The sequence below is a fragment of the Syngnathus floridae genome, chromosome 9 (genome assembly GCF_059516105.1).
Source record: "Syngnathus floridae isolate MCC-2025c chromosome 9, RoL_Sflo_1.0, whole genome shotgun sequence".
In the NCBI taxonomy this organism is placed as follows: Eukaryota; Metazoa; Chordata; class Actinopteri; order Syngnathiformes; family Syngnathidae; genus Syngnathus; species Syngnathus floridae.
In genome coordinates, this window is record NC_142421.1 from 7,366,317 (window position 1) to 7,393,600 (window position 27,284).

The 27,284-nt window shown below is 40.6% G+C and overlaps 4 protein-coding genes across 13 annotated transcripts in view; 2 read left to right on the forward strand and 2 right to left on the reverse strand.

Moving 5' to 3' along the window:
* The first annotated feature begins 425 nt into the window (after window positions 1-425).
* rab23 (RAB23, member RAS oncogene family) lies at window positions 426-5,141 on the forward strand. The gene is made up of 7 exons (XM_088385096.1): window positions 426-767; window positions 1,980-2,216; window positions 2,290-2,375; window positions 2,614-2,770; window positions 2,858-2,940; window positions 3,030-3,122; window positions 3,205-5,141. The coding sequence occupies exons 2-7, from the start codon at window positions 2,062-2,064 to the stop codon at window positions 3,336-3,338; spliced, it is 708 nt and encodes a 235-aa protein (XP_088241222.1). The 5' UTR covers window positions 426-767; window positions 1,980-2,061; the 3' UTR covers window positions 3,339-5,141.
* Window positions 5,142-5,171: 30 nt separating this feature from the next.
* Window positions 5,172-7,133, reverse strand: bag2 (BAG cochaperone 2). Its single transcript, XM_088385095.1, has 3 exons — window positions 6,880-7,133; window positions 6,586-6,695; window positions 5,172-6,339 (listed from the first exon to the last, which is right to left on the reverse strand). Exons 1-3 carry the CDS (start codon window positions 6,999-7,001, stop codon window positions 5,954-5,956), a joined length of 618 nt encoding a protein of 205 aa, XP_088241221.1. The 5' UTR covers window positions 7,002-7,133; the 3' UTR covers window positions 5,172-5,953.
* A 364-nt stretch (window positions 7,134-7,497) lies between these two features.
* Window positions 7,498-13,752, reverse strand: znf451 (zinc finger protein 451). Of its 6 annotated transcripts, none has more exons than XM_088385813.1 (11): window positions 13,070-13,752; window positions 11,431-11,485; window positions 11,192-11,269; window positions 10,715-10,820; window positions 10,405-10,552; window positions 10,188-10,314; window positions 9,959-10,118; window positions 9,682-9,829; window positions 8,149-9,581; window positions 7,953-8,015; window positions 7,498-7,858 (listed from the first exon to the last, which is right to left on the reverse strand). In XM_088385813.1, exons 2-11 carry the CDS (start codon window positions 11,479-11,481, stop codon window positions 7,818-7,820), a joined length of 2,355 nt encoding a protein of 784 aa, XP_088241939.1. In that variant the 5' UTR covers window positions 11,482-11,485; window positions 13,070-13,752; the 3' UTR covers window positions 7,498-7,817. The 6 variants fall into 6 exon arrangements, with proteins under 6 accessions (XP_088241939.1, XP_088241936.1, XP_088241937.1 ...); XM_088385810.1 differs by having other exon boundaries at window positions 12,879-13,752; XM_088385811.1 differs by having other exon boundaries at window positions 12,827-13,752.
* dst (dystonin) overlaps window positions 13,328-27,284 on the forward strand; it is a 77,594-nt gene continuing 63,637 nt past the window's right edge. Inside the window, exons 1-5 of one of the 5 annotated variants that reach the window (XM_088385808.1) lie at window positions 13,328-13,579; window positions 13,801-13,832; window positions 14,712-14,900; window positions 16,839-17,052; window positions 26,720-26,781. In XM_088385808.1, the coding sequence (XP_088241934.1) occupies window positions 13,396-13,579; window positions 13,801-13,832; window positions 14,712-14,900; window positions 16,839-17,052; window positions 26,720-26,781 (681 nt within the window). In that variant the 5' untranslated portion in view covers window positions 13,328-13,395. Of the gene's footprint in view, window positions 13,580-13,800; window positions 13,833-14,711; window positions 14,901-16,415; window positions 16,615-16,838; window positions 17,053-18,094; window positions 18,303-26,719; window positions 26,782-27,284 lie in introns of those variants that run through there. The other 4 variants (XM_088385804.1, XM_088385805.1, XM_088385806.1 and 1 more) reach the window with 4 other exon arrangements.

Here is a 27,284-nt window from a genome sequence, read left to right on the forward strand (position 1 = left end):
CGCCCCGCCCCGTTTTGACTTATGAGTACTCGTTCTGTTATACAGCTTGTCCCGTTTGCATCGCTTCCGTTATCATCATTCAGCTGAAATACAAAACGTGTTTTGTATCTTTAAATCATTTTTATGTTATTACTGGTTTGTCCTCCACAATTATGGCTTAACACACTGATAATAATAATAGTTTACCAGAGAGCTCTTGTGCACATTTGTGATATGGTATAAAACATTTTGCTATTGCTATGTGATGATAACTTGTCAAAGTTTTTCTCAGACTTTCACCAAATTATTTATGTTGCTCGTAAAATATGTATCCTTTTTACTGTTCAACAAAATCTTATAGACTTATAATGTTAATTGCATGTCAGAACTACAATTGCTCCCATGATCCTTGAGTGATGACGTGTTATCACTCAGGCTGTGCTGCCTAGCAACAAACATTAGCGAGTTAGCAACGCGACCTAGCCACTCTCGTGCGCTACGTTGCTAGCTCGCAGCAGCCAGCGCTTGCGGGTGGGTGGTGATGAAGAATTTTCATCTTGGCGAATGACACTAGTAGTAATCTAACATCGACGCTGACCTGACTGCATTGCATTTAGAAGGCTTTGCTCATCTTTGTGCATTTTTAGTAGTCATTTGCAAGACGACAATCAGGAGGAGCATAGTTTTTTTTTTCTGCTGAAAAGGAACCTAGTCTTTTTGGCGTAAAGAGTGACTTTCTTCTCAAGACAGTTCATCTGATGTGGTTCAACACACAAACGTTATTCCAGGTAAGCGATCTGTCCTATTCTGGCTTGGTTTCCTTGACTTGTCAGCCAGAAAGACAACGCAAGCAGCTGCTGGCCACTTGAGAGCGAGTGAGCCCCTTATGGACTAGAAGAGGTGAAGCTACAGGCGTGTGAGCGCAAACGACAGACAAGAGCGGAGTAAAGACGCAGCTCAAGTCAATTTATCGATTTCATTTCGTCGGGTTTGTCATTAATGGCTTTGGTGAGATAATGATTTTGTTCAGAGGTGTGGTGGACAGATGCCATCTTCTGATTCTGGTACTTTAAATGTCAATCAAGGTATGCATGGCAGTCTTTTTTTTTTAAGAAATGTTATTGCACTGCACAACCAAATGTAAGTAGTGTTTTAGAAAGTGCACAGTGCACCATATGGTTCAATTCAAGACAAAAGCTGGATTGTTGAAAAATGTGCTTTTGCCAAGCATCCTGTAAAGGAGGCCCAGTTGGGATATTTTCACACTCTATAAGCAAAACCATTGTTTTCAAACCTTTATCGAGCCAATATAATGCACGTTTAACATGAGAATATACAAGTGTGTTATTTTTGTGACTGGTGTCACTATACAGGACTGTATGTTACTGACAATATATAAACGAACCAATGCATAATTTGTAGAAAATAAACATTGTTCAGACCAATTATGTGAAATTGGAAAATTTATAGTTCAATGTGCCACGGCACATTAGTTGGTAATCATTGAGCCAAACGATCTGCAGTCTTAGAAAAAGGACCCTGGCGATGCTGTCAATGGCCACTGAGAACAGCTTTCCCTCAATATGTTGTTTAGAGTTAGAAGCCGCAAGCATGTCATAGGCCAACTTGCCACGCGGAGTATGCAGCCGCAGTGTCGGACCCAAAGGCAGAATAAACACACCCAGACAGCTTTTATATAAACAAGCGCACTGTCAAATTTAGAGCTCCAATTAAGCTCGCATTGGACTCCCTCTTACCTCACTTATGACATGCATACATCATATGCACTCATGTAATTTCTTTTTTATGAATCTTTTACATTTGTATTTAATTGTTTCAGATTTGCTATCTGCTGGACATTTGTTTATGTCCTTATAGTAGCCAAGATCTCAGTTTTTACCTGTCAGTGAGATTTTTTTTTTTTTCCAAACCAGGTTAAATAAAGGATACCATAACCAACACTGTCAATTTGTTCAAACGTGTGTATTTTCTGCTCTCAGGGATTTTATGTGTATGTGTCACACGGGTGAATAAGTGCTCCATCGACGTCAAAGTGACACGAGCAGCTGGGGCGGCGTAACCATGCTGGAGGAGGATATGGAAGTGGCCATCAAGGTGGTTGTGGTGGGCAACGGTGCTGTGGGAAAGTCCAGCATGATCCAGCGCTACTGCAAGGGTGTTTTCACCAAGGACTACAAAAAGACCATCGGAGTGGACTTCCTGGAAAGGCAGATCATGTGGGTTACAAAAGATTCTGATGTAGGCTGATGTCACGGTGACTCATTCCATTCTCTGTCACGTTGATTTTAGGGCTAATGACGAAGACGTTCGCCTTATGCTATGGGACACGGCTGGGCAGGAGGAATTTGACGCCATCACTAAGGCGTACTACCGTGGTAAGAAACCAACAGGTTCATCAATATATCTTTCACAGCTTGTCTATTATTCGATATTGGCACAAAATCTATTGGCAGCATAACATTCATAGATTTTGCAGATTTTTTTAATGAATTGTCCTTTGGGTGTTCAATTCAATCCACCAAGCAAATCTCCTGTGACGCTGTTCCGACAATATGCAGGTGTTGGGATTAAATTATGTATGGCGCACCGTGGTCCATTTACCTTTCTTTACAGGCGCCCAAGCGTGCGTGCTGGTGTTCTCTACCACAGACAGAGATTCATTTCTGGCTATTGACAATTGGAAGGAGAAGATTGAAGGAGAGGTGGGAGATATTCCTGCAGTTCTTGTGCAGAATAAAATTGACCTCCTGGAAGAAACGGTTATTAAAAAGTAAGTTGGTTTTTTTTCATGGATGTCAACAATTAGACACATCCATTGGAAGAATGAAGAATTTTCAGTATGTTATTTGTGTTGCAGCGAGGAAGCAGAGGCCTTGGCCAAGAGGCTTAAATTGAGATTTTACCGAGTTTCAGTAAAAGAAGATTTGAATGTCACAGAGGGTAAGTTTTTGAAAAGGTGATCTAACACTACAACGTAATTGTCCAAAAGGTGTAAAGAAGCACTATAATTCTATAATTTTGTTTTTCAGTCTTTAAATACTTAGCTGAGAAGTATCTTCAACAACTCAAACAGCAAACAGCGGAGGAGACTGAGGCGGTACACTCGACCAGCAATAAAATAGGTAAGAAACTTTACTGTGTGTATAATTTTTTTTTCCTTGCTTCCCCCACATGATGTCATCCAAATGCTGTTTTTCCACGCAGGAGTTTTTAATACCACAAGTAGTAATCCAAGCAACCAGAGCTCCAGCAACGGCAGAGAAGTCATCACACTACGACCAAACAAACAAAGGACCAAGAAGAGTAAAAACCCATTCGGCAGCTGCAGCCTCCTCTAGACAAACAGCATTTTTTGTTTGTTTGTGTGTGTGTGTGTGTGTGTGTGTGTTTGGTTTTTGTGCTGACCATCCACTGGTAGCCTCAGATAGAAACCAAAGTGCAAACACGGGAAATCACCTCGCTACACTAACCTCACATTTAATCTCCTTACTAAATTTTCCTCTCTTATTGATGGATGAATTTCATCTCCATTATCTTGCACAATGGCTCCACTTTTGCTGTTCACAGATAATCCCTCATGTCTTCTGATGCAGAGATTTTTTTTGGGGTGCAGGAAAAAGATCATCATTCTATTTTCACACAATTTTCCCAGACCACAAAAACTACTTCTTCAGAGATTTGTTTTTTTTTAGATTTATGTGAAAAATTTGTCAGATTGATACTGTTTTCCCAATGACATCATATGATCCCCTGAATAGAATAAATTATGAATAATTTTGCCCCTGCAGATTTCAGCTGCACATCTTTGTATTTATTATAGAAGACAAGCCGAGTATTTTATCCCTATCACTACGGTTTGGTTTATCTGTAATAAATTCAGCGACTGGTCAAATGTATTTTTATACAAATCAAAAGTGTTGTGTGATAATTTGAAGTGTTAATGGCTTCCTGGTGCCAATTATGTCCTGTCTTAATGCAGCAGAGGTTTGAATGTAACCTTCAAATAATCTGTCATGCTAACGTATATCCCAAAATGAATATGTGTGTCCACTCATCAATTTATTTACTAAATTTTAGCCCTCTGAGATTTAACAGGAGGCCGACACACTTGAGTTCCTCAAGTTACACTCGTCCATCGGACGTTGTTTTTATATACGTTTATTTTTGTAACTCATTACTTTGTGAGTCATCAATGTTGTCAACTTGCCTAGCAGACATCAAGTACAACATTTTGATTTTTATCTAATATATTGTTTGGGTGTTCCGTGTTACCATGCTGCTTTTAATTTGAACAAATTAATAATTAAGGGAAAATAAATTAATAAATATCAGGTCTATAATGTTACTTTTAGAATGCTACGACAAAATTTCAAATCCTTTTAAAAGAGATGCCTATTCTGCGCTAAGCCATTTGAAATGTTCACGCTGGTCTAAGAAGCACAAACAAAATGTTGTGGGAAAGTCTCCTGTTAAATATCGTAATGTGAAATCATCTTTAAACTTCCTTCTTAATTCTATTTAAATGAATATTGGCCAATGACACATGCATGCACATTGTTTTTGTTCTTTGGGAACTGATTCTTTTGCATGTATGGTGGTATTTAACATTCAAATATTAGTACTGGAAGCAAAGAAAAGTGGTGTACTGTAATTGTGTTGCATGCAGAAGCCTTTTGTGAGCGCTCCGTGAATGTTCCAATTTGGTTGCAAAGCCACAATGCCTTAACCATGTTTACATTGTTGTCCATTGACCTCAAGGAAAATATTTTTGTCCCCTGAAAATGCACATCACATTTGTATATAATAAATTCTTTGCCTTTTTTTTTTCTTAACCAAATGGACTTCACGCACTTTATCATTAAAATGGCAGAATTGGAGAAACCAAGAATCGGGAATTAAAATGACTCATAGTTATGTGCTGTCACTCAGGTGTTGTATGAATTTATGTGCTGCTTTCTTAATTTTTTTTTAATTCCATCAACCACATTATCTCATTAGAAAAAAATTGGTTTATGTCTGACAAATATGAATCATTGTTTCATTTTTAGTTCTAACAAATGTAACCTGAAATGTGCCACGCAGTTGCGCTCCAGCTGTCACGGTCTAGAGGGGAGAGGTGAAATAAATGAATCTTAACTTTGTTTGTTCTCAGGCTGGTCACTTTAATGACAATCAGCTCAACTGTGGCTCCATTACAGTTCAAACGTTACAGCATACGAACATGGAAACATGAGGAATATTATTTTTCAAAAAACCCCATCCGAACTGTTTGCACATGTAATTGTTCCCTCAAGGCTCATTTCGGCTTAATCCTTCATTTTCAACCCACTCAAAACCTTCAGAACTTTAAACCCGAAGTGGGATTTTACTTGAAGTTATTGGCAAAGTACGGCAATATTCTGAATCATAACTAAAATGATTGTTAACAGGGGACAATGGTTCTTCTACAAAGAGGTATTTAAACAAGGGATGACCTAAAAAAAAAAGGTATTGTATGCTGTTATGTAAAGAAAATCTAATGACATTATGCATTGTAAGTAACAGGTTTATTTTCCTAAATCCATTGTTTAACATTATTATTGTAAAATATACAAAATCATGCATTTTACCATTCATTCTTGTATTAAAAATTTAGTCTCGTATTACTGCTGTACTTTTTTATGTAATTTGATCTCGTCGCTATGACAGCAGTTGTTAAAGTAACAGGCTCCCTTCAACTTCAATTTTATGCACTTGTACACAAAAAGCTTTATGCAAATAAATCCTCAGCTTAATTTGACTTGTATCGTCTTCAGGCATTGGTAGTGGAGTTAAAATTGTAATTAATGGTGGCATAAACATTTCATGCTAGTCTGGTGGTGCTTTTGGCCCCAAGGTACATAACAAATGTATGCACCCCATGTCACAGTTTGCTTACCACAGTGAAGGTTATTTTAGGTTTTGGTAACAATTCCTATTGACTGCCGTTTGTCTCTAATTTCTGGTGATCCATGATCTTTATATTTTTCTCGGCATTTCCAACGTTCCTCAGCAACATCTCCAGCCTCCTCTTGATTTTTTTCTGGTCCTCCAGAGCACAACCGATCACAATGGCCTGAAACTTCTCGTCGATGGGCACGGGCGGCACGTCCGTCAGGCAGGCCGAGTGCAAAGCGAGGAGCCGCTGCTTCGATTCAGACATGTTATCCAGCAGCTTCTTCACGATTTCGTCAATGATGGACGTGGCCTTGCGCAGAGCCTCCTCTTGCTGGCTGTTCCTGATGGTGCCCACATTGATCTCAACTGACAATGTGCGGCCCATTAGTCGGTCTGCAGTCAAAGTCAACTCTTCTTTCTCTCCTGAAAAAAGAATCATGTGTCAGAATTGACAGGAAGGGGTTAGAATGCACTGAGAAATGCATATGCAAATTTAGTTCTTGGAACCTGCCATGTTTCATATCGGTGAACTTTAGAAAGCATAAATAGCTGGGTTTTTAATTTTTATTATTATTTATTTTTTAACACCAGACCACTTATTTGTACACAAGTGAAAATAGAACAATCAAACACAAGTGTCCAAAAAGTGGAAGTCAAGAATGAGCTCACCGGCACTGATGTTATGCATTTCTTGACTATTCTGTAAGGTTTGGATCATTTCCAGGATGCACTCCCTTTCCTGCTCCATGGCCGAGGCTGTTTCGCGTAAAGTCTCCACCCTGTCACACATACGCACCCACGCGCACAGATTTTGCAAAGAGATTAATCAGCACCACAATGAAGCACACATTTACAAGATAGTAATAATTAACATTCGGGGGAAAAGCGACATTTATTTTATCCAAAATGTGCCCACGCGTCCCCGAGGTGCGGAGCCCCCGAGGTCCGGAGCCCACCCGTTACCTTATCTCCAGCTGATCCAAATTCGACAAGAGCTGTCCGGCCCGGTCCGCCATGGACATAGTTCTGTTGAACTTGCCGCTAGATGCATCGTTGTGTTTCGCTTGTATTTTGGTTTGGGCCATTGCGTTGGGTGGCCAAATGAGTAAAATAATCTGAATGTTTTTCAAAGTGGTCTGTCCTGCAAGGGGTGCACCGAATACAGTGTGATCTGTCTGATCAGTACGCTGGTGTAGTTGAACGCCCCGGGGAACATTGCCAAACATGGATATGGACTTCCTCTGCTCGACCTTGCCGGAGTTTCCCGAAGAGTCCCGAATAGACGAAGCCGAAATGGAGACCCCAAGGGATCGCGTTATAAACTTTTATTGTTGTAATATTCTTTTGTAGCTATATTATTTACTACTACTCCTAAAAAAAAGCAACAATACCAACGCTATCCCTTTGAGTAATTTTCCAAGTAACCTCCCAACTAAAAATTGTGTACAGCTACAAACACTGTGTTTTACTGATTAATAGGTGGTAAAACGCAATACTAAAAGCCAAAGGCTATTCTTAACACAAAACCATCTGTCAAATATCTGCAAGAAAGAAACTTTACAAAAAAAGTCAGGAAAAGTCTGCAAGAACATCAGAAATTTATTTGAAGAGGCACACCGCATTACAAATTATGTTTCTCTGAGTCTAAGTGAAACTATACTTAACATAAATTTCAAAACTAATTTAAATGTTTTTCTTTAAAAAAAAAAAACAGAACACAAGTTTTTTTTCCAAAAACAAAACATACAAGCAAAGGTGTGGATCAGTGTGTGTTATTCCTTTTAAAGTCTAAGCATACTTTTAAACATCAAGCTGCTCTTTCTGAAACAACAAATCATAACTGAGTAACGTTATGTTGTTCCTCGTGCAAAACCCTGATTAATGAACAATGCGTCGTCTCCTCAGAAGTCCAGCAGGCTTCTTTGAAGAGCCTCTTGTAACTCTGTAAAATAATTTAAAAGCAGGCAGCCTTAGTGTTAGTGACAAACATGTTTTAACATACTGTGTGGATCTCATCCGTGGTCTTAATTATGTACCTGCCGACTCTTGATCTTCTGCGCTCAAAGCCATGTCGTGTTTCACTTTTACATCAGATGCATCTGTGGTGAAAAACAATACAATAAATTCAACCATAGTATCTCCCATCCATGTTCTGTACTGCTTATCCTCCCTTGGTTGTATGCTTCTTGTTAATTTGTATTATGTAAAAATGTAAACAAAGAAGTCATATACCATTCAGCGGTGCTTTGACCTCAACATTTTTCAGTGTTGGTGGTTTTGTGGCATCTTTCCTGTAGGTCCTTGAGCTCACGCATGGCGCTAACGCACAGTGCTGGGAATGATAGTGATTATGGAACTCCGGAACATCCCCAAAGCATTGCCTGCAAGTTTGGCATTCTACTTCAAAGGTTTTGTCCAAGTTCAATGCAGGATGGATGGTGTTGACATGAGTCTTGATCTGAACATAGGAGTGCACGCGAAGCGCGCAAGGAGCACACATGTACTGACAGAGCCCTTCAGAGGCCAGTGTCTTCATGCAGCGGGTGTAGGTGACATTCAGTCCATCTCTGCTCTTCTCAGAGTTCATGCAGGGACATGGTTCCAGAGGTGTGCTACTCCCAGCGGGCTGAACAATATCGTCGTTGCCTAGACAGTAGAAGTCGTTACTGTGCAGGCTTTCATAGTGGCGCAGGAACTCTCCTTCGGACTCAAACTGCTTGCTGTTGCAGAGGCCGCAGAAGTAGGCGCTCTTCATCTGCCCGTCGTGCTCGTTGGCGCAATGTCGCTTCACGGTGGATGCCTTGAAGAATTTCTGCGGACAATGGCCGCACACAAACTTCTGGAATTTGTGGCTGCTCAGGTCGCCGCAGTGTTTGCGAACTGCGGCCTCCGAGTCAAACACGTCCTCGCACATCCGGCACATCCACGTAGGCAGCGCTCGGGAAGAGGAAGCCGCCGCCACCTCTGGTATGGACTCGGAGGTCGTGCACAAGTCCATTTTACCACTGTTACTGGTCGACGGCTGGGCATCCTCAGGCACATCCCGTTCAGTGCAAAACGTGTGACCAGTGTGTGCGTCAGACACGTGTGGCAGGACATCTGCTGGGCGAGGAATTTTCACTTTGCACTTGCAGCAGTAGATGAAGAAGTTCTCTAGATGTGCGCCCCCGTGAATGCGGCACATGTGCAAGCGGGCCATGCAAGATTCTCCCATGCGTTTATCGCACACGCCGCATTGGTAGAAGATTTGGTTCACGGCTAAGAGGTGATTACTGGCTGAGGTTTCGTCCAAAAACTTCATACCGCACTCGCAGAACCATGCGGTCGAGGAACCTAATTTGTTCCGTTTAGTGGGTACCTGCTCACACTCGTTCTTCGTGGTGCCGCTTTTATGAATTAGTATTCCAGAGGTGGGATTCTCCTCGTATTTAAACCAGTAGATAACTTGTTTCTCATGAAACTTGTCAAATTGAAGAAGAGCTTGCTCCATGGTCCCGTTGATCTCCACCTCATGTCGGGTGTCTTCTTTGTGACGTTCCACTTCTGTTTGGCTCAAAAACATTGAACAGCAGCGAGAGCACTGGCCTCGCACTTGCAGTTGTTTCACTAACTGCACCACTGTCGCATCGGCCTTGGCCACTGCGGTGCCATTTATGCACTTGACACTAGGGAAAGAACAGAATAGCAAAATAAGATCTGGGGAAAAAAACACATTTTCAACAAGGGTCATATTCATATAAAAATAAATACATTTCAGAAACATACTTAAAGTGAGCTGTAATTTCCTGATGTGAAGTCAGCACTTTATGACAAAAAGTGCATTGGACAGTGAATGGGGTGTCGCTGCACAAGGCAATGAGGCGATTCATGGCGCGATGTGGAAATGGAACTGGTACCACTTCTCTTTGGGAGTCTAAGGAATAAAAGTTGAAAAAAAAAGACAGCTCATTAATGCTATCAATTAACAGCTCAATTGGCACATTATACACTATAATTATTTTCAAGGCAGATCATATTATAGATGCATATGAAGAAGTCTCACCACTCATTTTGAGGGACTCTGTGAAGTGGTTTTTTTCTGACATGTGACAAAAACAATCTTCCCGTTTGTTGAAGAACAGGTAACAGGTAGGACAGGCATAACACATAATGGACACGCAGCGCTGAGACATGGAGTGACCCTCGGGATGAGAAGAGGACGCCTAAGAAATGAAATTTTATAAACAAAGCACAACATTGGAGGATTTGAGGAGTTACTAAAGTGGACAAACCTTAGATTCAAGATGTGCCTGCCAATCTTCTTGGGTCTGAAAATGACGACAACAGGCCACACAGGCAAACACCTTAGTGGAACTTTCCTTGAGAGTGATAGTTGGATCACAAGGTGAGTGGTCAAACCTACACAAGTAAAAAATAAATATATGGAAAGCTTCAACCAAAATATTTACATTTTCCCAAAGAAATAGACAACTAGAAAATAAAATCAACCTTTTCAGATGCCCTCCAAGGAGAAGTGCATTATCATAAACACGACAGCAGTTAATTACAGGACATAAGTATTTAGTCGAGGGGTTCGTGGGGTGAGCAGCTCTCCGTCGTCTTTTAGAACCAGAATTGATCTTTTCAGTCTGGACATCTACAAAAAAAGGAGGCAGATCTCATCATAAGGTAAATCAATTGAAAAGTATGGCCACACAAATCTGTGTAAACTGTGCAGGTCTAATTAATGAGGATGCTGTTTACTTCATAGTGTGCAGTGAAGAAATGTTCTTTTTTATTATTCAGATGCAGGAAATACCTGACAGCTTTAGCCAAAGTGCCACTTGGCGCTTTGCCTCCAGATTAGCTTCTTTTGTGGAACTACCGGGAACTGCATGATCCGGCTGTCTTTGTTTTTCTTTCTCCTGAATAAAAGAGTAACAAAAGAACTGACATTTGTTTATATATTAAAATAAAATTAATTAATTTTGAGATCCCTCAATTTTGAATTGCTGTACGAGTCAGCTTTATAATTAAACTGTTTTCGTATTGCATTTTTGAATGATGCACCAGGTTTTTTTTTTTTGTTTCATTTATGAAGCAACCTTCACCAATAAAAAATTGAATTTCAAATCCTCTCTTTAACTGATTCGTCATCCACTACAATTTTGTAATGTTGAAGAGTTCAAATATTTATTTGTGGGGTCTTTATCAGATGAGATTAATTAATCTTGTAATTAATTGTATTAATTTTTTTAATCGCTGGACAGAACAAGAATTTACTTTAACTTCTTACCATACTTGATGAGGATGAAGAGCGTTCATCGTCACTATCACTCAGATCAACACACTCCACTGGGCTGAGCTGGCCTTCCTGTGGGTACAAAGTAGAAAATCTCAAACCATTACCCGAGACGCTGAATGAATACAAATATATATTAAATTACTCCTGACATAGAAATAATAAAAACATCTATGAATTACTGCTTCAGATTTTGATGGTTCAGTTTTAGACAGGTAAACTGTGTGACTTACAGATACAAACTCCACATCCTCCTCATCATCCTGTGTATTTGGAGAAGACATGAATCTGTGGTGGGGAAAAAACGACACTATAAGTAAGAGAGACCAGGAACTTGCAGTTCTAGCACAACAATCACCAAAGACTTCAAATATGCTGACTAAATTAGCATTAGCATGTAAACTTCCCAACTATTGATTGTACTGAAGGGAACACAGGGATTCGTTATTGTTTGTTTACAACACTACCAAGGGATTCAGCAATAAGTTACCTACTGCTGTCGTTCTAGCTTATTTTAAAACCCCTTTTGTACAGATCAGTTTCAGGTATATGATGCAAGAGCTTCCAAAATAGTCAAACGAGCGCCGGAGAATGCAGGACAAAAATGGTACAATCGCTTTGGCCCGAGGAAACAAAATACGGTCGACTTCATGGATTTTATTTTTGTAGTTCTTCTTTTAAATAGTAAATCCCGCTAGAGGGCGCACCCAGTTAATGCGAGAATAAACACTAGTTAATAAATAGCCGAAGAAGACTAAAAAGCGCCCAAAAGGGGCACATTTGATTTCCGATTTTTATCGTGCAAGCAAATCACATTTCTTAGATTATCTCTATCGCTTATCTCTTGATGCCACTATGAAGTTTTACAACTAGCAGAGAGAATTGTCTTTTTGACGACGCAAACTAATAGGGTTGATCAAAACGTGGAGCTGAGATCTCACTTTAACAGTCCGAAACTTAAGTTTGCTTCTGTGGGTTGTGACGTGAATCATCAAACAAAACGTTACCTTTATGCGTGCACTCCGCAGTTGACTAATATTTGCTATCCCACCGTACTGTCTTAGCTACACGCAAGGTATGCCGAACTCCGCTAGAAACGTCACTTAAGCGGTAGCACTCATTTATAATACAGCGTGTCCCATGCGGGCGGTGTTTGATTTAGTTTAGGTTACCAAAACCATGCCGTTGTCGATACTGTTATTAAGACATGTATCGCGGATATATTTCATTCAAAATTATTATTATTATTTTAATAGTGCACACGATGGAATTAGGGTCCCTAATTTAGAGATCATGAATATCATGAGGAGCTTGCAGCAGCTGTATTGGTCGCAGAGCGCACCCGTGTGGCGGGATGAATCAATGCAAATATGTACACATTTTTGGATCAGCATTTTGTATGCAGGTCCGTTTGGACAATTGAGCTTGTGGTGGGTCACATGGATTCCTCTAAGCATTGACCATGATGGCATGCAACTTTAGATGCAGCTAATAAACAGCTTTGAAGAAAAAAAAAAGCATCATGATAAACATGTTTCCCCTCACCCCGAGCTCCAAAATTACATAATCTTTATTGCATCAGACTGGCATGGGGGTGTTTGCTTGATCCTGAAAGTGTGTGCATATTACCTTCATCCTGGGCAAACCCTTGAGTTTAAAAGCATAGAAAGAATGCACTTACACGTGCAATAGAGCTCGTAGAAAGCATGTCAACGTAGGTTATATTAAGCACTCCCTGCCATAGAGAAATCCAAAAGCTCGATCCTTTTCGGGCATCTCTGCAGCAGCTTCCGCAAGGGCTTGGATGCAATGTTCTGAGTCTCTCCCTGCACCTTGTCAGAAATAAATGAGACTTGCTGCTGACTCACTCACAACGTAACGGTATCACGATAGCCTGGGCTGTGGATCTCTTTTGCGCTTCACGAGTGGCCCAGTGAGCGAGGCCCCCGTGCCTATCTCCTCCTTGGGCTTGGGGGAGGTAAAGGAGCTGGAGGAGGGGGAAGAGGTGGAGGAGTTGTTGGAGGAACAGGAGGCCGAAGAGGAGGAGGAGGAGGAATCGGAGGAGGGATAGCTGGAGGAGGAGGGAGAGGAGGAGGGAGAGGAGGAGGGGGAACAGGAGGAGGGAGAGGAGGGAGAGGAGGAGGGAGCGAGGGAGGAGGTGTGAGTCGAGCGGCTCTCGGCGGCCTCATCTCAGCTTGATGATGATCGCTGCCGTGTTTCTGGTTCTCCTCAGGCCGCTCAGTCTACAGTGCGCGCTGCTGTTGCTGTTGCTTTTACTCGGGACCATTGCCACTATCGTGTTTTTTTGCAGCTGGCAACGCAGTGTCGCTGGCGGGAAGCAGCCCATCAAATCAGTGCTGTCAGGGCGCTCCAAGTGCCGCGGTGAGTGTTGGAGAATTGTTCATGTTCTCATGACTCATGCCATGCCACGTCTGTTCCATTCAACCAAATAATTTATTTGTAGGTGCCGAGCACGCACTGAGCCTTACATGCATGCAAAGATGCTGTTAGGAATGGTCCTTGCCCATGAGACGTCTTTATCTGCCTATGTACGATGCTTCTTGCGTTTAATCCAAGGCTAACTTGTTTTATCTATTCCGTAGTGGGCCTCCGAACGCATCATTTTCGATCAGAGGTAGGGATGAACTTTTGTCATTATCAGTTTGCTACGTCATTTTCGTCATGATCGTCAACACCATCATAGATGAAGATAATTATTACATTGTTTTTAACTTAAGGCAAAAATTACCCCCTGATAATTTCTCAATTACTCCTGAAAATATGACACCCGTTATGGCTAAAACATTTGGTTTTATTTTACGAAAGACCGCATTGCTATTTATGGACTACTAAGTGCGCAGTGCGCATATGTCATCAATAATGTGGGTGATTTGGCAATTTCATTTTCAGCAGGTTTAACACTCGTAAAGTGTTTTCTCAACAATATAAAGAGTAATATTTGATATTTGTTCTCAGTGAGAAATGTTAAGCACGTCATTGTACAATAACTGTACAATGTTTTTGTGGTTTTTAGTCAAGCTTGTTTTCGATGTCTATGCTTCCGGTTACGGGACTTTGTTTTCAAAATAAACCATGGACCCTCAGAATTTGTGAAACATTTGTAATCGAATAATTGTTGAAGTCGTACAGTTGCTTCTCACATTCATGTTTGGTTTATTATTTGAATTACATATTTTTTGTAAAATATTGAAGGATAATGATACAAAAAGAAATACAAAATTAACTCCATTACAATTCAATTGAACTGAATTCAGCTTTATCACAGATTCCTGATCCTGACTTCCTATTAAATAATAAAACGACTTCTGAGCCTTTAAGCAAATGTGTTTGTATAACCTGGAGAGAGTTTTTGTGTCTTTCAAACTGAGTGGTTTTTGGACTTTTTGAGTGGTCTTTGGAATTTCCCTTTTCTTCCACTATGAGTAGACCAAACACATCATTGCTAAAGCAACGCAAGTGTTATTATAATTAAATGTCTGCTATTGTTTCCCAGGGCTTCAGACACAGTCCACGCCACTCGAGGAGAAGCTCACATGCTCGGGTGACAGACGAAAAGTCCAATTTGGTGGAGGTCCCGGACAATGAGCCGGATTCCTCATCGATTCTCAGGAAAAGGAAAGTGAAGAAGCGAGTCCTGCCAGAGTTCTATCAGTCTGTGCAAGTCACCCCGACACGCAAAACTGTAGGTACTTTCTTTAGGTGAATGGTCAAAGTAAAAAATGACAAGTCTATAAACCCCTTTTGAAGATTTTTGTTATGCAAAAATGAGACCAATACAAACAATTTAAAAGCATTTTTAACATGACATATTGTACTACACACCCGGAAATATCATGTAGTGTTTTGCACAGTATATAAACTATGCAGGCATTCTCTTGCTATAAGTAATGTCACCAGCAAGTGATAGAAATTACATGATTTCGATCCAGTGGGATGTGAAAAATGATCTCATCGATCGCCGTGGCTGTGCAGCTTCCTGCCTCCTCCATTAGTCGTGCTGCAATAATGCAGATAGCATATGAAAGCTATCAAGATGACCTAAGATATTTGTTTTCCATTAGAGTCAACTCAAAATCCACACTACTATTGGCAAAAGTATTGGGTCACCTGGCTATGCATTAATGAAAGAATACTCCATTTAAAATGAAATAAATTAGAGTTGTCCGCCACTTTTGCAGTTGTGACAGTTGTGTCCAATCTTCTGTGTTCATTGATCCAGAAGAACATTTGTGAGCGCAGGGTCACATCTCAATGTGTCTGTTCTTGAGGGTGCTTCGAACAACTTCTAAGGTTCTATTGTGATCCAATTCCACCAGCCACCCCCCCCCCCCCCCCCCTGCACGCTGTGGGTAGCAACATGCTGCCAATATTCACACACATCTTTTTAAAAATGCTAATCTTTCTGTATTTAAATTGTATTTGACTTTTCTAGATGCATCATCATTTGAGGTATTATTATGGAGCTATGACTGGTGGCTCTCTTGTAAAACAGTGGATAAGCCTTGAATTAAAAAAAAAACATGGGATGGTCTCTAATCTGTCAGCTATTCTTATCCCTGTCCAGATTGCTTCTTACATAAAACAGAGAATCATTAATGCTGACTCAGGGTACACACTTTTCTCCATAGTGCTTAACATTTCATCATAAGTATCTTATCTTTTGTGAGAGGAATATAAGCACGCCGAAAAAGATGACAAAATGCAACTTGTCACATTTTACTGTGATGAAACATGGAAAAACATGAAAGGATATCTATTATTAACAGTTTGACTGACCTCAGAACAGTTTTTCCAGTCGATTTCTTAAATTAGAATACCTTCATGTATTCCAGTCAGACTTAGCAGCCCTATTTATTGGGCTATGTTCAAAACATTTTCAGAGGCAAGCAAATATTCTTTTTAGCCTACATAGGACCTGCTTGGTTGGCACACATTCATCCATGCTTTCTAACTGCGTCCAAATCCCCCTCAATAGTGTCACCTTATGTTGTATACATTAAAGTAAGTCAGCGGGAGCCCGCTGGTGCTCTTGTCCTGGCTGGTAGTGCGTCTATATCCTGCCAACACCTTTGTGGGTCGCTGTTGGCTGCAGCCTCTTCTCTGGCTGGCGCGCATGACGCTGGGAAACACAGGCACTCGCCTGCCCTCCCATCTCAGAACAGCCTGCCTGCCTGCCTCGACAGCACACGACTCGCCATCACTCCCATCCCTTCGGCTCCTTCTGGTGCTCTGACATCACCTCGCATCATTCGCCAAATGCGCTCAATTCGCGACCCGCCCGGAGTATCCCCACAAGGGCGTGGCACTGCGTGGACGCACGAAATGTGAAGGGTGGAAGAAGATAACGCGCAAAATAGGATCGTTTTTGCGGGGTGCTTCGTATGATGTATAGCGTGGTAAGTCTTGATGTTGACCTGGCGGGGGAGCTATACACTATTGACCGCATGTTACCGTTAATTAGCGGTCTTTTGTTGTGAAAATGGTTTTACTTTACGCAAATTGACCCCAATTGCCTGACTAATTTAAAACCTGTTTTTTTTCCCTCCACAATTGTCCTTTCATTTCACAGTGACTGATTCAATATTCGGATTTGTTTAATTATTATCTCCTTTTGTCTCAGAGCTCCTGCTCGGGGAACCCTTCCCTCCACTGCTCCATGTCTTCCTCTGCCGATTTATCCGAAGAGGAAGATTATATCGTCAAATCGGGGTCGACATCGCCGGCACCTGGCGACACTTTGCCATGGAACCTGCCCAGACATGAAAGGTCCAAGAGGAAAATTCAAGGAGGCTCCGTGCTGGATCCGGCTGAGAGAGCGGTGCTCAGAATCGCAGGTGAGCGCTCCTTATGTTGTTTTCGGGGTGACTGATGGGGAGGGTGCAAGTACAGCAGACGCACACATGGCTTTATTGTGACATCTTGATGAGCTTTTTTTTTCTTTTGTCGGACACACCCTGGTCTCTGCGAGGGGATGTGGCATGTGTGGTGGAATTTTGGATTAGGAAACTGGTTGTGCATTTTGTTGGATAGATGGATGGCTGGATAGATACAGAAGATGGATTAATGAAGCTGTTTTGCAACAATTCATGCAAATAGTATTCAATTTGAGTTGAAGTCTGGGCTCTCAAATGCTTTGCATTTTGCACAAAACTCTTCCCATTATGGCTCCCCAGTAGAATTGTTCAAATATCTTTGTAAAATTATTAATAAAGGATGGCAGTTGGTAAACACATCAGTATGAATTAAGGCACGATTATTAGGTAAATTAACATGACACTGTCCAGTCATTTGTTGGTGTGGGGCGTGTTAGGTCCGATTTTTCCACTTCAATCTTCTTAGGAAACAGCCAAGGAAGTGAATCTAGATATCAAAACTATATTCACACAATTTATACCTTTTATCGACATCTATTTATTCTATAGTCTAGTCTATAGTAGAGGCTCGGCTAGTCTATCATTTGTTGGTTAACTGATAAAAGTAACAATCCCATCAGAATTTCAAAAAATAAAGTCCTGCACGTTTGGTAGGTTTCAAACCAGCTCTGCGACTGAGCGCCTCCATTGGACCCTGCAAAAAATGAATGCGTCATTCTGGTAAAATTGGTCCAAAGGATGATTACCGAGGCCGCGTATCTACTTTAGTTGCCAACAAATCCTACTTTTTCATCAGATTTGAACAATAAAACAAGATTGAAAATCATCCCAGATGACATGCAAGGAGCGTCACTTTAACAGCGTGCGCAGGTCCGCCCGCTTGTTTCCTATCAATCCAGTCAAGTCCGGGCAGGAAGTTGGTCTTATTGGACGAACTGCACGCAAGGGAGGGATGTAGGGCGTTTCCTCCGGCGCAACAACAGCACCGATCACTCTTGAGGAGCCACTACATACACACAAGCTTTGGACACGCACAAAAATTACTGACGCGCCCGCGCGTGCACACACACATGCTGTGTCCCTGTCCGCCACTGTTGAGCGTCCAGTGTGTGGAGGCCGTGTTATGGCTCAGCACGCCGCGCAGGGCTATGTTCTCTCGGACGAAAAGGAATACCTCCAGGCTTATGAGGACGTTTTGGAAAAATACAAAGGTACGTTGACTCAGTGTTGGCCGGTTGTGGTGAAGGTTTAAAATGTAGTCCGGTTGCTGTTTGACAGCTCAATAAATGCCAGCATGACCCACCCTCCCAAGCAGCCAGCCCCCTCCTCTCCCCTTTCTCTGTCTGGTTCTGCTGCTCCCCTCTCGTGCTGTGGAAAGGTAGAAATGTTTCATGTGTGATATCATAGGCATCATATAGAATATTAATTTGACAATCCGGTAATATGATGCACGAGGATTGTTTAGATGCTGTGTGGAGGTAGTGTTAGAATAAAAAATCTATAGTGTGTAGTTTGTATAGTGACAAGGAGGCACACCTAACCCTCTTTTTCTGTGATGAATAATTTGTCGGATGATGTTGGGCATCATATTGATGTTGTAATAATATATTGCATTATGTGACACTGATACACCAACAACAGATATTACCGCCATTGTCCGGTGTCCCAGTCATTTTATTTGTATTTCTGTCGATAAATGTATAAATCTAATTACTGTCAGTGGAGCTGTGCTTTGTAAAATATATATTTGTACTTACTTTACTTTAATTGTGCTGAAAGTGATGCTTCTGTTCGGTGCACAACTAAAATATATTCAGGCGCACACCCACAAACATTGTATAGAAACAGAAATAAGTTATTTATGCAGTGACAAAAATGACTGTTTCATCAAGTATGAGCTTTTTTAGTTACTCAGGTATCTTTTTAAAAAAAAAATCATAGCCATGTTAGGCAAAATGGTTGTATAATATATGATCAATGGCAAAATGCTGTGAAATGTTGTGTTGTTGATCTCTACATTTAATGCCTTTTACTGAATTACTTTGGCAAGGTTTGGCCTAAAGAAGAGATCTGTGGTTTTAGTGTGGCTATTCATTCATTTAGGTGAGGGGATTTGTTCTGAAGATATCTTCTGGATAAAAAGATAATACATGCAAAAAACCGCATACTGCAGTAGTAGATCTTCCTTTCAGGGTGGTCCACCTATGTGATGATCTTATAGTGAGACAGATGAGACAATGAAGTAGCACGATTAGGCGTTTCCTCCTTTGAGGAGATGCTGCATCGAAGTGGATGTGGTGCTGTGGATGTGGTGCACATGAGCAGACTCCATTATGGAGACAAAATCATGCACATGAGTTGTCAGGCCAGGCCAAAGGGTGGAGATCCTGTAGAGCTAAACTTAACCTGACAACCGGGCTTTTAACTCTTGTATCTCCTCGAAGCACATGCAACCTAAGCATAGCAAAAAAAACCAAGACCAGATAGGATACAAAGATGCATTTATGAGTTCATTCCCTCAGTTGCTCTAAGCACAAGCTGGGTCAGCTGTGGTATTAAACACCCTGGTTAGACTCCATTGCGATCATATGATATAGCTGACTTCTTTGCTATCACATACATGAACTCAGAATTGAACATCAGGATTTACAGTAACCTCCCTGACTTTTGCTTTATAAATGAACTTTATCAAGAAGGGTAAGGCATGCTTTGCTTGTTTTTTTGTTTGTTTAAAATGTAGCTTTCACAATAATACTCTTTTTCTTCTACTTGGATAGTGGTTAATGTTAAGTGTGAAGTGTACGGGGATAGATTTTTCCTTGGTAGACTTCCAGCTAATTAACATAGCATCGTACTTGATCCTTGCAAGAATTTATCACCATTTATCTGATTAGGCAGAGAGAAGGCAGACATTTTAAAGATGCCAAGTTGGAGACTAGTAAATTTGTTGCATTCTTAATGTATTAGAAGATCCACTTTTTTGTTAGGTTACACAAAATGTTACTTTCCCGTTACATTATCTGGATAGAACATCTTTCATAGCGTTGTAAGGTTCAGGGTTCAAAGCTATGATCTTTTTTTTGCGTGGAGTTTGCTTGTTTGCTATGTATGCAGGTACTGGCTATACTTGCACACGTTAGTATTTAAGAAGATCCAATCCAACCCTTCACAAAGACACAATAGTAATGCTTAGTTTTTGAAGATAACTAGACATTCTACCTGGAAGTAAACCTGGCTTTGTGGTACCTTATCACTGAGTCACCTAAGCTTATATATGGTGATATATTGGGCCTATATGACAGAATAAAGGTGACATGATAAAAGCTATAAGCAGGTCTATATGACAGAATAAACACATACAAAAAGGCTAAAGCATAAAGGACCAGCAACGGCTGCTCAAGGAACAACAAGTCGCAACCTTGTTGCCAAATAATGCATATCGCTTGGCAATTGTGTCCTGTTATACTAGATATTCTCAATATAAAACTGTCATGATAAACAAACGGTTACTCAGTAAGGCAGACTCTTATTGTCTTTTTGACATGGTTTTAATTCTTGCTGTTATGATGACCTCACGCCTCGAGCTTTTCCCCATGTGATGGGAAAACTAGAAAAAGAACAAATTTCCACAGCAAACTTAACAACCCCAGCACAAAAACAAGCCAGCAGCCAGATGGCTCAACTATTAAAGATATTTTATTTCTTTGTACAGCCCTAACTAATTTCTAGACGACAGTAGTTGCAGATTAAATGTTCATTTTTAATGACCACTTCACATACAGGAGCTGCTGTCACTTTGTGGAGTGTCAGGTTTATGATTACATGGAGACTTATGTCTATTTTCATGTATACCTGCACTTCAACAATCTGAAATGTGTGAAAGATGAGGTCACGGTTAAACTGTGGCATAGCATAGCCAAACTCGCATGGAGACGGGCATGTATTTGTTTGTGCTCGCCTGCAAGAATGTCTCCCTCATTAGGTATGAGAGTGACAAACATAACTCTACTCTTTGTCACACTGCAATTCACTGGTGGCTTTACAATAGACAATACAGATGTGGAATGACAAAGAGAGCGTTTCCGGTGTAAGTGTGTAGAGTGCTGGGCTGTGTTGGATCACACTATTCTAGCAAAGCCTGTTTGGTAGGCTATCAGGCTCTCAAACAGTCGACTGTCTTGAAATTGCCAAAGTTTCAATGCAATAAATATTTGACGGTCCAGTCAAACTCTGAACGGTTTAATGGGTTTGAATGACAGTATTACTATCTCCAAACACATTTCTATGGCTATGCATATGATAAAAAAAGTTTGATCTTATGCAAACAAAGTTGGCACTTGAAATCCTCACCCTCCCTTCCTTTAACAATGTTTCACAACACCTCAAGGAGGGTTCTTGGTGATATTTTGTGACCCGGAACACACAGATTGAATCTGCCGGCTCAGATCTTATTGAATCCATATTCTGGATTCTACTTGCCGGGTAGTGTTATCTGCCAGACGCTTCCTGGCATGCAGCATGTCTTTTCTCCTTCATCCTGCCGCAGCAGTCTCTCCTGACCGGACAAAGTTGATAAAGTAGGGCCCCAGTGGAAAGTTCTTTCAGCTTCCCATCTGTCAACTGAGAAAGGTGACGCCATTGTAATTTCCCCTCTGCCAGGCTTGACTGGCAAGATGAGCGGACATGCAGTGGGCTAGCAGTCTTCCATGCAGCTGCTCCCCCCCAGGGCATCGACAAGAACTTTTTCCATTGACTTAATCTACATTCAACTGGTCATGTGGTTTTGTCCAACAGTGATAGCGGGTTGATTGTTTTTGACATTTTATTATTTTACTGTCGCTTTTTTGGGGTGTCCTCCTGGGCGTCGCCCTGCTCACCCCCTTTTGCGCCAATGTCCACTTCCCACTCATCACATTCGAACGACCCACTGAGCGACCCACCCGTCATCCTCTCCATGGAGATTGTCTGTTATCGCACAAAAGACACTTTGTTTGTATGGGAGCAGCATACAAGTTCCACACACTTGTTCATGTGTCAAGTTGACTGTGGTGGTGGCTGACACTCCTTTTGACTGACTATTTGACATTTAAACATACTTTGGAAGTCCTCGCTCTTGCTCAACAGTTTACCATCTCAGCACTGGAAAAGCATTCAGTTAGTGGTTCAGCGCTCCACCAAAATAAGCAGTGACCTTCTAAATCAACTTGTTCACACGTAACAAGAAGGTGCTTTGTACATTTCAACACTTTTATTGTAGCTTTTGTTTCAGAGTATATTATGTAATGTTTCACAATGATTTGGTCTGATAACATAATCTCACGTCTATTTGTAAACAAGCCCTGCTATGTAGGACATGACTTTTATTTACCCTTCTGTGCTGACATCCCATTAGTTTCATTTTAAATGGACTGTGTGATTTACTGGTCTCAGAATAGAATTTACTCCTTTATGTCTTAATTCCTTTGAAATCCTTAATTTAATCTTTTAATGTGTGCTTTTAAATGCTAAATTGATTTTTAATTGCAAAGTATACCAGTAATGCGGTCATATGCAGTTGCGTCATGCTTGTGTTGTATTTATATGCTGTCATGGTGATGATGAGAAAAGCAACAGGACAGGACTCAATCCACTGCTCTGTTCAACTTGTCTCACATGACATCATCTATTCCGAGTCCGACTCTGACTCACGCGCTGCACCCAAGGCAGCCTTCCGCTCGGGCAAGCGCCGCCTTTCTCTTTTCAGTGCACATGCTTACAATTTATTTTGGAATGGCAACAGGAAATGGATTTGTTGCAATGATTGTTGTTCTGATCTTTAAAACTGTTGTTCAGATATGTTTGGGCAAAGGATTAGTATGTTTAACTCAGAATTTAATGGCACATTTTTTTGGGGGGGGCGGTTAATGTGATGTAATCGTTTTTTTAGTTATTCAAAAAATGTACTACTGACACAATTTAAGGTCTGCCTTGAAAGGTCAAAACATGTTTCAGCCATTCAAGTGTTTCTGTCACATATTTGTGAAGCTCTTTCCCTGTAGAAGAAGCTGACTGCTATTGTCACTCTACAAGAATGACAAAAATGCACCATCTTGCTTATATGTTTTGTTTACAGCTTAGAATGATGTCATGATGGCAAGATGCCTTAAATTGAAACAGACAAGGAAGGCGTTTTGAGTTGACTAATCATCCTTCAGAAGATTTGGCAATCTATACTTAAGCTTTCCAAAATGTGCAATGAGAATATACATTTTGTCTTGGTCCTGTCATGATTTGCAAAGACAGTACAACTTGCATGTCTTGCTGTATGTATTACTGAGCAAAGGTCTTGCCCACTTTTAGATGTTAGGTGATCCTGTGTCAGTCAGTTGACTGCTGGCAACAGTGAGAAAAGGCACCAACGACAATTTGTCATATTTGGATTGGTATATCTGTTTGCCAGGTATCCGGCTCGCTCCAATTTCACGCAGGATGACAGACTGTGTCCCTTATAATTGTAATTCTGGGGCTTTACTGTTCCATTGATATCATAGAGACTTGACTGTATGTTTAATGGGCACTTCCACCTTCTTCAATGTCATGTGGAAATTAGTTTCATGTATTTAGTGTAATCCTGCTTACTGTGGCTTCCCTACTATGCCCAAATCACTACTGTGAAAAAGGTAATTAAAACAACAAAGTAAGAATTTTGCACGGGACTTTATATTAATTAAGATTATTGAAGGTCAGCAGACATGCCAAAGTCTGATTTAAAATCCACAACTAATTCAGCATGTTGGCTGCATGAATGGAAAGCAAAGTTTGTGGGTGTGTGATGTGTGCCTTTTCAGGGGCATCATGGTTTAGGGTTGTAGTTATTTATAGCAACGCACATGTGCTTTGCTGAGGTCTACAAATAAGTGTCTCAGCCAGGCGCTCGCTTTGGTGCACTCATTAACGCGAGGGGCCACTGGGTGTAGACGGGGACAAAGCGCACCCACTCATTTATGTGACAGCGCACAACAGTGAGGATATAACTTACTGTCATATTACGTAATATAGATCTTTGAAGCCATCCATTATTATTTTCCTGGATAATGTTCACTTTGCTTCAATACTGTATAACTCCATTTGACCTTTACGGTGTGTTTTGTCAAAGATCAACCAACTAAGGTCAGAAGTCATGTGCTTATCTTTTAACGCGTCCAAACAACCTCTTTTGGGAATTGTTATGGAAAACAGTCACAACAGACAAACAACTTATTCAATTCTCCATCCATTTTCTATACTGCTTGAAATTGTTTTTTTTTTTCTCTTAAGATTCAAGGCACCCTTATATCAATCTCTTAAAGTCCTGCTTTGTTGTTTTATTGACACTGTCTAATGTGATGGATGCAGCCTGATAGTGGATCATGCAGAAACAATTACATTGTCTTGTTGAACCGTTTGATTTGTGAAAGCCAGTCAGCCGTTGCTGACTTTTTCCCTGTGTAGAATGAGAATGACGCTGCTTTTCCTGGAAGGCTTTCCTTGCCGATCGATAGCATTGATTTATTCATAAGATGATCAAAGTCCTTGTGGGGAAGAGGTGTAACATGGTGTCATCCTGCTGTGGATTCACACTGGCAGCAGCACTGTCTGCATAATTACATCATAAGTCAAGGCAAAGTACTTTACTTACCTTTGGATGCTCACATTGTTTTCCTTTTCTGTTTGAGTGATATGATTATTTGTTCTGAGCTCACATTTCAACATGTAAGCCTGGTACCCATGTCGAAGCCATCATACAAAGAATTGTCATCAGCCCACTTTCCAATTCCCAGAACCCTTTTCATTGATTATTTTTAGATTAGCTAAATGATAGAATCTGCAGAGTCTAGTCATAGGTGCCTCATCATAAAAACGAACTATGTATTTTTAGTATTTTGAATATTCATCTGCTTTGAATGCCAACCCTCATACAGTGATGTTTCAGATGATGCTCACTCAAGACCGCCCAGTGTAATGATGTTGAATGATAATGAACGAAACAATCAATACATTCTGAAGTTTCACTCCCACACTCTTGAAGATATTTATGTTGCATCTCAACAAAAAAAAAGGGAACATTTCTGGAAAACTATTCAGAGTTTAGAAAATACATTTCGGAACTATATCGACACGGTTAATGCAGGGCACATACTGTATACGTAGACAAACAATCTCACATATGGACAATATAGAGTCCTTAGTTTCTCTCCACATTATGAAAAAGCAAAAATAATCCATGACTTAAAAGTGGGATTTTCCATAATTAATGGTTATTGCTCCATTCCTGCTTCATATTAACACTTTTATGAGTCATGACATTTGCACAACGGAGATGATTATGAGCACATCTGTATTGGCCAAGGTGTCTCAGATAAGATCTCATTCATCAAGTGAGCCAATCATGCTACATTGTTCCATCAGGATCTTCTGTGCCTGTCTCACTTACTTGGAACCACCCTGGAATACACTGGACTTTTCTTCTCTTCCACCCAAAACGCTTTAAGCTTTACTGCTGGATAAACACTGAACTCAGCCTCAAATAGTGAGTCGCTCGCTGTGGAAAACCTGACAGAACTCGTTTGTGATGCAGAGGCTGGTTAGTAGGAAGGCAGGCAGAAAAAATCGAGGCTGTTTCCTCAGTCGCTTATCCCAATGGCATCTTTGTACGTGAAGAAGCAAGTTCCCCTTGATAGCCCTCCGGAGCTGGTAGAGACGATGAAGTACCTGCTTGAAACCGACAGGGAACTCAGGGCTCACCTGGTAACTCTAATGTGTTGCATGGGTCAGTATTTTTCTCTGTTTGTGTAATAGTTGCTAATATAACCACAATTCTAATTGTTTGCTTATTATGAGTTTAACGTGTTGACTTGTGATCAGGTGATGACTCACAGTTTTGCAATGTACAAAGGGATAAATAAGATGTTTTTTGAGGTTGACTCTTTTGAGTAATCGTCATAGGGTGTGATCTTTTTGGCAGTCACTGGGTGTAATTTAGAGAGGATTGGAGCCAGCGAAATTAATGGAGAATGTGGTTTTTGGCCTGACTTGTGTTGGAGTTCGACTTTATTTATAATACTTTTGAATAGACTTCATTTCTTTGAAAGCAAACATTACTTTTGTTTCCCTGACTTACATGCAATATGTGTGTCACTGCTCGGAATCATATTGCTATGGGGATGGGAACTATGAGGTCAGCATGGAGAGTGATGCAATTTTTCCCTTTTTTTTCTTTCACTTTTCATTCACTAGTAGCGTTACTAATATTGGATGCTGTCTTTTTAGTACAACTGTGAAACAGATGGCAGCAGAATGTGCAGTTAGAATTTTTTTTAGAATGCAGGCACAGTGTGACTTTGCAATTTTCCCATCCATCCATATGTTGCTGAATGTATCCTGTGCGGGTGGAGCTGAATCTGTTTTTATTAGCATCTTAATATGAAGTGGTTCAGCAAAAAAAAAAAAAAAAAACATGCATTAGAGCTGTAATAGTACATATGGCAGTAAGCTGACATAAGGCTTAAAAAGAACAGCAAGGCTGAGGGACGAAAGTGTTGTTGCCTGATCGTCTCTGGTGTACAAAAAATAAACTAAAGATGATACATGTTTTTTTTCTCTTCTTCAGATGAAAGGGACAGAGTGCAAAAGAAGACATTCACAAAATGGATAAACCAACATTTGATGAAAGTAAGTAGCTAATATAAGATAATAATTTGGAGACTATCTTTCCATTATGTTGAAATGTCTGTCTTCAATAACTACGATAACACATTCTAATGGGCTCTGACATGCACAAGATGAATACACAGACGTTATGAAAGCTTGGCACAAGAAGTCATCCAGGGTGTCTTTTGTTTGGAGTTGCTTACTGTGATGTTTCATGCGTGTGTGGAATTTGACAAAACATTACAGCAGACAGACACGTGCTGGCATGCCTCATCTCATTTATTAAAGCAGATGATAATAAAGCATGATACTTTCACCATATAAATTATTTTTGATGGTTCACTGGCTTGTAAAAGGGTGCTAAATAGAAAGCATCTTGATCATTCTTAAAGAGAAAAACAAAAAAGATAATACAGGCCTTTGATATGATTGACCAGCCTAGACACGTCATGTTATACCATCAACATCATTCCAAAAGATCCTGCAAATTGTCTGTCCACCAGTCATGGGTGTTCCCTGTTAAA